We start from the raw sequence: 11299 nt of genomic DNA, 5'->3' as shown, positions 1-11299 counted from the left end.
ACAAAATAGGGACGACTTATCATTTTTCAGTATTTTTGTTTTTTAGTTTTTCTTCTGAGGCAAGTGATAATACATGTACATATATACATATATCATACACAACAATATATAATTAATGCTCAATATCTATATCTTAGATGAATTATAATTATAATCGTAATTGTAATAATTATAAGTAGTAGTTATAATAATAGTGTATTACAAAGAAGAATAATCCTTTTTCAAGCTATACCTTTTGTTTTTAATAAAATCTGTTTTTTAAATTGTTTGTTGTAAAAAATATTGAAGCGTTGTAAGAATTTAAAATTATTTAAAAAAAGAAGTGTAGAGAATTGTTTTTCCTTCTGATTTAAATGCTAAAGACAGATGTCGACGACGACATATAACCCAATGACAATTTTCTTGAAAGCAAAGTCGTTGTTGCTGTTGTTGTATTCTAAGATGCGGAAGAAGATACATATTTTTGTGTTTAAGATTTACATTTAAAATTACAAACGTTGGCGACAGCACCCCTCTTTCTAACCTCCTCTACTCTAATCCTTCTATTTACTCACTCACTCATCATTGAATCGAATGCGAATATCATTCGAATCGGTTTCTTGCGGGTTCTCTTACAAAGTAGTTTTTTAGTTAGTACACGAGTTGGTTATCTTAGTCCTTGGCGGGCACTTCAATGACACGGGGTTTGTCAATGATACGGGCTGTCTTGTTGCCCTTCTCAACGATGCCAATAATCCAGGCCTGATAGCCTTCTTGTTTCTCAATGTCTTTGCAGTAGGCGGCGGCTTGTTCACGAGGCAAGCAGATGAGCAGACCACCAGAGGTTTCGGCCGAGTGACCCTGCAACAATTGGAACATGTTACCACAGGCCTTGGCCACGGCAGCCATTTTCGAAATAACCGGCAGATTGTGAATAACAAAGGAGACATCCTTCTTCTGATGGGAGGCCAAAGTCTGGGCATGACCCAGCAAACCGAAGCCGGTAATGTCCGTAGCACCATGGGCATTGTATTTGTGCATAAGACGGGCAGCCGTGCGGTTGAGGCGGGCCATCGAATTCATGGCACGGTGATAGGCTTTGCGTACATCCTCCTCGGAAACGACCAACTTAATACGATTCCAACGTTCGGGCTGATCCAGCCACTGGTGGGCATTCACTGCCACCTGGGTACCCAAGGGTTTTGTTAGCACCAACACATCACCCACCACGGCATTGTCGGGCACAATGTACTCATTCGGCTGGCAAATGGTCGACGCCACACCACCAATTGTACACCAAGGATTCACCACACTCTGGCCACCCGTCACAGTGGTACCTGCCTCCAGAGCTGAATCCTTAAAGCCACGCATAATCAAGGGGATTACAACATCACGTTCCTTCTCCGTCATCTTGGTGCTGACGGCCAATAGCATCAACATGTTATCACAATCCGTAACACCCATGGCGTACAGGTCACTCAACACATTGGCACAGGCAATCTTACCCATCATATAGGGATCATCGACAATGGGGTAGAAGAAATCGGTCGTCTGTACCAGACAAAGGCCACCGTGGCGCAACGGAATTACCGAACAATCTAGACCAATGCCAATGCGGGGTATGGCCATATTCATGAATTGAGCATCTTGATCTTGCAGCGAGTAGTCCTGTTGCAGGGCCGACACCAACTTGCCCAACACCTCTTGGGGCACTTTACAACCACGACCCTTCAAATCAGCAAAACGCGTCAAACGAAACGTTGGCTCCAAGTCGTGAGCAGTGGGGTCGAAGGGACGGCGCAATTCAGCGCCATTTCCCCCCTGCAATTCCAAGTGAGCAGCATTTAAGACATCGGCTTGGTAACTCATTGTGTAGCGAACGAGCGAGCGAGTAGCGTACGAACGAAGTGTTGGTTGGTCTTCTATTTAGTTTATTATTTCAATTGATTTTAGTTTTCTAGTTTTTTTGTTTCTTTTCTCGAAAATTAAATAACTGCGAATAAATTTCACTAAATCTGCTGTGCTTTGCTGTATTGCTCTCTTTGTCCCAACTGGCGGCAGATAAAATCCAGCTTGAATCAAATGGCGGCGGCTGTAAATAATTTCTTTTTTCTGGTATAGGGCGACGAATAATCGAATAGTGCAGTGGTAATGAATCTATTCCATGATGCCATGATGCTCATGAGCAGTAAAAAATGGCGTCGAACGGCGTTCGAATGGTGATTGGGGGACTTTGTTATTTGTTTTTGGACACGTTTCAGTATAGCGTCAGCAAACTGTAGTTTCTGATTAGTTGCTGTGGTAATATTAAGTAACGCAACGTAACGTGGAATTGGGTATTGTGAGAGATAATAAAGAAAATGTGTGTTTGGGGTCTTAAATGGAGAACCAAAATGATAAATATTTATTGGATATTAATTATATTGAATTATATATAAACAATTAAGTAGTTTTGGCTTTATTTTTAATATAAAACATGATTAATAAGACGTTTAAGTAATATTATTTTAAAATTTATTTTAAGGATTGATGACGATTTTATTATAAGATTTGTGGGGGAGGTGGCAGCAAGAGCGGAGCAATATGCTGCATCTTTCTTTATATATGTACGATACAAATAATACCATATTACTGCATTACTAACATTTCTTTAAATGATTTCTGTGAAATAATTAAATAAAAATACGAATCTTGGAAGGAAACCCATATCACTTCCCACATTTTCGGTATTTTCTGGATTTTAGACTCATTTTCTAATCGAATTATCTATTATTTTATATTTTGAATTCTAAATGGGTAACAAATTTCAGTCAAAAAAAAAAATATATATATAATTATTAAATTAATAATTTTCAGCGTTTCTGGACGATATAAAGAAAGTAAACTGTTAATTTTACGAAAATTTAACTTCAAAAGTGGCTGATTTTTATTATTTCTTGTGGGCTATGGGTTGTAAAATATCCTTGTAAAACATAGTCGACATAGTTTTACGTTTACATTTAACCGGATTTCGTTAACCCAGTGGGTTTCAACTGTCAATTCCTTGACATATATGTCAAATAAATCCTCATAAGGTAGGTTAACCCGGTATTTGATTTATGTCTACTTCTTTGCTATGTTTAATATGTAATCGCTTCGGGAAATTGGTCTCTGTCGTATTTAAATACTTTTTAACTCATTTTATATATTTATAAGTAAATCTAATTGTAATCCATTGTAAAATCTGGTCCCCATAATTTGAGAATACTTGTTGAGGAGTCCAGGAACATTTTTTCTATATAGAAATTTAAAACATTGATGTATCCAGATTCTAGTTGTCTCAAATTGGAAGTATTTGCAGTGAAATGTTCTTCTTAATGTCGGAAATTCAAGAAGACTTTATTACATTTTCATGGATTCGGATACCCCATGTCGATGCTAAGGTTATACTGATTTCGGTAATATTTTAAAGTCTAATGAAATACTATTTTTATTACATCGGAAGCTATGAGGGATATATTGTCTTTACTGTATCCTACTATAGATAACAAGGCAGAAGTATCTCAGCAGGAACTGTCCAACCATCAACACATAATGTTAATTGATTGGCACCATTCTCTTCAGTCTCCTCAAGAAGGTAATCGAAGTTCGTCATTTTTTCCATCCAATTGCAATTTAAAGTATATTAGATACTCGATCATCTAATATTTATCTGTTTGGACAGATTTAAGTCTGCCACGATCACTCGTCCAGGAATGCTAACAGAAGGAATTTTAAAATTTTGTGTACTGGTGAAATAAAAAAATTGGGTGGTAGGAATCTCTAGGAATCCACTCTCGGTTTAAAATAAAAGGAATTTTTATTTTATTAGAAACTTTAACTTAAGAATGTATAGTACGTTTACATTTAACCGGATTTCGTTAACCCAGTGGGATTCATTTGTCAATTCCTTTGCATATATGTCAAACAAATCCTCATAAAGTTGGTTAACCCGGTAAAAAAAATCTATATGAATTTTTATTTAACCGTAACCTTTAAAACGGCGGGATATAACTAATAAAAATGTGTATGTTATTTTTTAATATATTCCAAAGACAATGATCTTTCCAGCATAATCTATTTCTGAGGACTACCGTAAAAAATAGAGTCTTTATCGAAACGCTACGTCATATAAGTATAGTGGCGCCCTACGTGGGGGTATATGTATTTTTATGGTCGAGATAAATGTTCGAATGGAATTTTTATATGCGCATACGGCAAAAACATTGCGACAATAAGGAATATCATCGGCTCCTCAGATCATCATTATGATGCGCTTTTACAGTCTGAAGTCTATATTGCTTCCGGTTGTGCTCAGCATACAGTTTGCACAGAACGAATATAGTCCATGGTGAATCGGATGGCGCCCAACGTGGTGGTGCATGTATTTTTGAATGAATTTTTCTATATGCAAATTGAGTGGTCAGGAGGGAGATTAAGCGAAGCGAGCCATATACCGTTGTATTGCACATTTTGAAGTAAACCTCAAAACAATTTTGATGATATATCCGTCTGGTCTGGCAACACTTTTTGTGTTATTATGAGAACATAGGTTAAACTTCTGTCCGGGCTTATCTTTGCATATTTTTTTTGAGTTTTGCTTGTTAGGACGATGATCATCCCAATAGAAAGTGTCTTGCATTACCGAATCGTGTAAGACCATGGCATTTCCTCGAAGACACTTTGCTGATAACAATGTGAAATCGTTCACGAAATTTTCACACAAGTTTCGAAGTATTCATGCAAGACAACTTGGGCGACAGGGTAAGCGATATGGTTTTATATGACAACTTCGGCGACTAAACTCTCTACTTTTCGTTAACGACAGATTCACTTACCTTGTCGTTTCGTCAACGAAATTGTCATGCAAGAGAGTATTTTCTACGGGGTGTGCTCAAATTGTATTTTAACATATTTTCTTGGGCAATACAAGACAATTTAAGTACCATGGCTTAAAATACATTATTTTACAATGACAAAAGCACCATTGTTGTGTATATTTGATTTAAAGGTAATTATTGCAATTAAAAAGATTTTTTTCCCAATATAAAATAGCTTCAGACCGACACTTTAATTAATTTTTTCTAAATAAATACCATTTCTCTTAAATCCGAAATAATCAATTAGTCAATAGGCAAAATAATGTGTTTTTACGATACGTTCTTAGTCATTTACCGGCTGCACTAATTGACAGTATGGTGAACGCCGTTCAAATCGCAAAACGACGGCTTAAAATACCCCCCACACGGCGTCACTGTTAATGATGGTCAAGTGCAAATAGCAGATAAGTAACCACCGGCGTAATCATAATATTTACATTTTGATTATTTTCTATTCTCTGGAAATATTTTCGAAATCATATTGGAAAAAACACATTTTCAATATATAAAAATCTGACTATGACATTTTCTGAAATGTCATATAGATTTTATTACATTGTATATAATGTCAAAATACCAATTCAAAAAAATCTAACCTAACCTCTACGATTAAGCTTAGTCAATTTGTTTTGTGTTGGTTTCTAGAAACATCCATTGAACTGGAAAAATACCTGCCGCCTAGCTATCACACACAAGAAAAACTAGTTCGTGTGTAAACAAACAAACTATAGACAACAAAGCGGCGGGCTGGTATAGTAGGTGGGAAAAGGTTGCTCTGATAACAAGTAAAGAATCTGCTTTACGGTGGTTACTTGTTTTTTTTTTCAAAACAAAAACATGTTATGAAACAACAATAGTTGTTGTTTTTTTTTTAATTTATTATAAACAATAAATATGCATTTGAATATTTTTTGTTTACATTTGTGTGTTTTTATTTGTTGTTGGGTTTTTTTCTCTGGTATAGGGTTGGTTAAAATTGTACCTTTTCCGGTTAGGGATCTATAGTTCGATTAGTGATTAATCGTTTAATGTGGGATATGCACAGTTAATCGAAAATATTCGATTAATACGACCATAAATAAACTAAAGAGAAGATAGAATTTTTTATTTAAATAAAAAAAGGGACAAAATTTCAGTGTATATGAAAATATAGGATTGTTTTATATAGTTAAAAGAATTCTTTAAATAAAAAAATAATGAATTATGCTGAAAAATTTAAATGTTTATTTTTTTAAATATTTTCATGTTTTTTTATTATTTAAGTTTATGATTGAAATATGAGTTACACCCATGGTAAAATTATTATATAAGGTAGGGCACAGCTACCAACTGATTACAATTTTTCTCAAGGTGGCTTGTTCCATCAAATCAAAATATATACTTTGTGTAATGTTTTGAATACTATGTCAAATAAATTCAGTATAAATTGAAAGATATTTAAATTTAATTGAAATGAAAATTATGTTTTTAACATGTTCGTCTGGAAGTAATTACTTTGTTAAGGGCTAAACAGAATGTTCGCTTTGAGCGTTTTTTGTTATCGCGTTAACGCATGCAAAAAGTTAAAATATATTTAACTCCGAAGGGCAGCGCACAACAACTTCAAGCGTTTGTGTTATCGTTTCCTTGTGGTAGTTGTATTTTCGATAACACATAACGCAACGGATGGCTCAACGCGAGCATTCTGCTAAGGAGAATGATTGCGTTAACGGATCTATTCTGCTTACCCCTTAACAAAGGTCTGTTCCAGAACCTGCAAGAATGTACATTTTTTTACTATCAAACAATTTGTTCCTTTATGATATTTAAGACAATTTTAAAAATTAGTAGGTTCTTGCAGTATGGGAAACAGATCAAAATTTTAAGTACGGGTGGAGACCAATTATTATTACGAACTTAATAATGGAACACATAGTATTCCACTTGAGTACTATGCAAAAAACCGTTAAAATATATTTAAGTCCGAAGCACAACGCACAACAATTTCGAGCGTTTGTATTATCGTTTCGGACGGATGCGAACATTCAGCTTAGCCCTTAAAAGTCATCCCAAAACTTGGTGTTTGTTTTGAAGACAGACGTAAAATAATTCGTAAAGTTTGTGGAGTAGTTTTCGGAAACCTCCTGACACACCCCAAAGATTTTTAGATCCGATCGTGAAGGGAGTTCATCTAAAATGATGTGAAGTTAATAAACCGTCGATAACGAACTCCATTTTTATAAAAATTATAATATTTTCTTTATTGTATAACTTTAATTTATTCCGTAATACAACCCTGTCTACAGTTTGTCACATGGTGCAATTATAAAAAGGTTATACTAGTGTCAATATGAATTTGACAAATTATTTTTTTTTTAAATCACCCAACAGGAAAATTGGGAACGTATACAATTTGAAATTGTTCTTTATTAAATATGTCGCCGTATTCAATTTACTCAATCAGCCTGCTGGGAACGTTTCATTTTCAAAAAAAAAAAAAAAAATTTTTTGTTTGTTTACATTTTTCTGTCAAATGACGTTGACACTAGTATAACTTACAAAAACAAATTTCCATGTGGTTGTTGTATCGTTTGTTGTACAACAACACTTGCTGTTACCTTCTATTATAATACCATGAGTTTGTCATAAAATTCCAAATTGAAAACGCATTGCCACTCCATTTTGCCATACGCCAAAAAAAGAGGAGCGACACAACACTACACAAATTAATCGCTTTAATTTGTTGATAATCGTTTTTGTTTGTAGTTATTATATTTGTTCCAAAAACAATTCAATTTAACACAGATCATAATTAAAAAAAATAACATTTGCCATTCCAAGTTGCCAGACAGTTTTATTAGTTTGATTTGTTTATTTTATTGGTTATTGGCTGAATTGATAAATTATTAATAATTAAAATTAACCTTACATTCGGCTTTGTTAATTGTTTAAACATTTAATTCAAAATAATGCAATTTGACACTGGTCATTATGGTAGAAAAACATTTGCCACTCCATTTTGCCATACGCCAAAAAAGAGATGCGACATAACACCACACAGTTTTGTCAGTTTGATATTTTATTTAATTTGTTGTTGCTTATATTTTATTAATATTAATCTCTACACGTTGTAGTTTTTATTGATATATTTAATTAAAATCAATTAATTTTTACAACGTTATTTATGGTAAAACAACGTTTGCCACTCCTTGTTGACATACGCCAAAAAAGAGATGCGACACAACAACACACACATACTTTTTAGTTCAATTTGTTTATATTATTGGTTGTTGGCTAGTTTAGTATAATAAACGTCATTAAATTTAAACATATACTCGGTTTTGTTAATTGTTTAAACATTTAATTCAAAATAATGCAATTTGACACTGGTCGTTATAGTAAAACAACAGTTGCCACTCCATTTTGCCACACTTCAAAAAAGAGATGCGACCCAGCCACCACACAAAATAAATTAGTTTAAGTTGTTTTTTGTTGTTGTTTTTGGTTACTTGTTATTAGTTTTTGACTAGTTTTGGTATAATCTATTAATTATTAACTTTATAAGGAGTTAACAAGAAACTAGAGAGAGAGCATTGATCTTTACAGAAATTAAGAACGGAAATAACATTGGTGTTCAAATTAAATTAAATTGAATAGTTTATAAAAAAATAATAGTGCCACAACAACAAATTGTGATTGTTTATGTTGTAATTTGGTAATTGTGAAAGTGAAATTAATTGTTGTTGTAGTTATTGTAATTGAAAAAAATAACTAACACATTTCGTTTGCCTTTTGGTTTCTTATTAGAATTTACAAAGAACTTGACCATATCAAACAAAAGACTTAAGCAACAAACCTGTTGCTGGTTTCCTTAACAAAAATGAGTCAGTAAAACAACAACAAAAACAATCGCCGTAAAAGAAGTGTTTTATTTGTAATAAAATCGCAGTTTGTTTTTGGATTCATGCATACGTCAAGAGTTGGGTTTTTCTGTTAAACACTTGACATACACCTTCATTATCATGCGGCTGCACTCATCAGCTAGTTCGGTGGCCTTGGTATTGGCTTCGTCGCTGCTGTTGGTCTTATTGACCATTACACCAGAAGTGAATTCTGTTTATGTTTATGGTGAACCAAAATATAAATGTCCGGCAAAGTAAGTTGAGGGGTGTTTTTAAATAAATAAATATCAAATATAATGGGGAGTCGAAATAAAATACAAAACTGTGCAAATTATCATTGTTATGATTTAATACAGCAACAAAAACAAAATAAACTGGTTTAAAAACATACCCTACCTACCTCACAGATTTAAGAGCAAAGCTATAGAAGACAATTATAAAATGGTCTACAGAAAATATTATTCATATTAAGGACTATAAATCTATTGCCGGCCTGTATAAATTTTCCTTTTAATTTCTTAAATTTTTTGTTTTTCTTTTTATTTTCTTTCAGACCCAAATTAATCTTCCCCTGTGTCTGTTATAACAACACCGATATTGGTATCTATGTAAGATGTGATAATACAAATTTGGCTACCCTATCGGTGGCCATGCAAAATTTGGCAGCCTTGGAATTACCCGTTGAGGAGTTGACCATCAATAAAGGACATTTTGGTAAATAAAAAAAAAATAATTTTTTTATATTAATTTTTTATATTTTCCCACTTCATTTTTTATATTTTCCCACTTCATTTTTGCAGAACGTCTCTTTGGCCCGCTATTTTCCAAGGTACCCGCACGTAAGATGACAATTATGGATACACCTGTGAATACCCTGGATGATTATGTATTCCATGGCATTAATAAAACACTGGAGGAATTGTATTTTGTAAATACACATTTGGGTAAAATATCACCATTGTCGTTTGGGGTAAGTGAAGGGAAGGTTTTAAATTTTTTTTTTGAAAAAAAATAAGTGATGGATTTTTTTTTTCAATTAGGTCCTTGGCAAACTTACCATTTTGGAAATTGACAAGCATAATTTCACAACGTTGCCGAAGAATTTATTTGCCGATCAGTATATAGCCAATACGGTGACTGTGGTGAGGCTTACCAATGGCCTCTTGAATGATTTGCCCATTGAAACATTTCAGGTGAGGATAAAACTGACAACAAAATTAAAAAATTATAAAAATATATTTGTTAAAATTTTAAAGGAGTGCATTAAAAAAATTTTTTTCAAGGCGTGGATTTTTTAAAGAAATATTTTTTTCAAGGCGTGGATTTTTTAAAGAAATATTTTTTCAAGGCGTGGATTTTTTAAAGAAATATTTTTCAAAGCGTGGATTTTTTAAAAAAAATATTTTTTCAAGGCGTGGATTTTTTAAAGAAATATTTTTTTCAAGGCGTGGATTTTTTAAAAAAAATATTTTTTCAAGGCGTGGATTTTTTAAATAAATATTTTTTTCAAGGCGTGGATTTTTTAAAGAAATATTTTTTTCAAGGCGTGGATTTTTTAAAGAAATATTTTTTTCAAGGCGTGGATTTTTTAAAGAAATATTTTTTTCAAGGCGTGGATTTTTTAAAGAATATTTTTTTCAAGGCGTGGATTTTTTAAAGAAATATTTTTTTCAAGGCGTGGATTTTTTAAAGAAATATTTTTTTCAAGGCGTGGATTTTTTAAAGAAATATTTTTTTCAAGGCGTGGATTTTTTAAAGAAATATTTTTTTCAAGGCGTGGATTTTTTAAAGAAATATTTTTTTCAAGGCGTGGATTTTTTAAAGAAATATTTTTTTCAAGGCGTGGATTTTTTAAAGAAATATTTTTTTCAAGGCGTGGATTTTTTAAAGAAATATTTTTTTCAAGGCGTGGATTTTTTAAAGAATATTTTTTTCAAGGCGTGGATTTTTTAAAGAAATATTTTTTTCAAGGCGTGGATTTTTTAAAGAATATTTTTTTCAAGGCGTGGATTTTTTAAAGAATATTTTTTTCAAGGCGTGGATTTTTTAAAGAATATTTTTTTCAAGGCGTGGATTTTTTAAAGAATATTTTTTTCAAGGCGTGGATTTTTTAAAGAAATATTTTTTTCAAGGCGTGGATTTTTTAAAGAATATTTTTTTCAAGGCGTGGATTTTTTAAAGAATATTTTTTTCAAGGCGTGGATTTTTTAAAGAATATTTTTTTCAAGGCGTGGATTTTTTAAAGAAATATTTTTTTCAAGGCGTGGATTTTTTAAAGAAATATTTTTTTCAAGGCGTGGATTTTTTAAAGAAATATTTTTTTCAAGGCGTGGATTTTTTAAAGAAATATTTTTTTCAAGGCGTGGATTTTTTAAAGAAATATTTTTTTCAAGGCGTGGATTTTTTAAAGAAATATTTTTTTCAAGGCGTGGATTTTGTTTAAAAAATATTTTTTCAAGGCGTGGATTTTGTTTAAAAAATATTTTTTCAAGGCGTGGATTTTGTTTAAAAAATATTTTTTCAAGGCGTGGATTTGTAAAA

The 11299-nt window shown here is 32.5% G+C and overlaps 1 protein-coding gene across 1 annotated transcript; it reads right to left on the bottom strand.

The window, feature by feature from the left end:
• Nucleotides 1-646: 646 nt before the first annotated feature.
• Nucleotides 647-1865, bottom strand: LOC133331173 (inactive selenide, water dikinase-like protein). Its single transcript, XM_061539569.1, has one exon. The coding sequence runs from the start codon at nucleotides 1846-1848 to the stop codon at nucleotides 652-654; it is 1197 nt and encodes a 398-aa protein (XP_061395553.1). The 5' UTR covers nucleotides 1849-1865; the 3' UTR covers nucleotides 647-651.
• Nucleotides 1866-11299: the final 9434 nt, after the last annotated feature.

This window comes from Musca vetustissima, unplaced genomic scaffold (genome assembly GCF_032173495.1).
Source record: "Musca vetustissima isolate MV318-11 ecotype Yass unplaced genomic scaffold, APGP_CSIRO_Mvet_v1 utg299175, whole genome shotgun sequence".
Lineage (NCBI taxonomy): Eukaryota > Metazoa > Arthropoda > Insecta > Diptera > Muscidae > Musca > Musca vetustissima.
This window is presented reverse-complemented; position numbering and strand designations above follow the sequence as displayed.

Excerpts from the sequence above, each read along its gene's own strand:
- LOC133331173 (XM_061539569.1), bottom strand. The coding sequence starts at position 1,848 with ATGAGTTACCAAGCCGATGTCTTAAATGCTGCTCACTTGGAATTGCAG.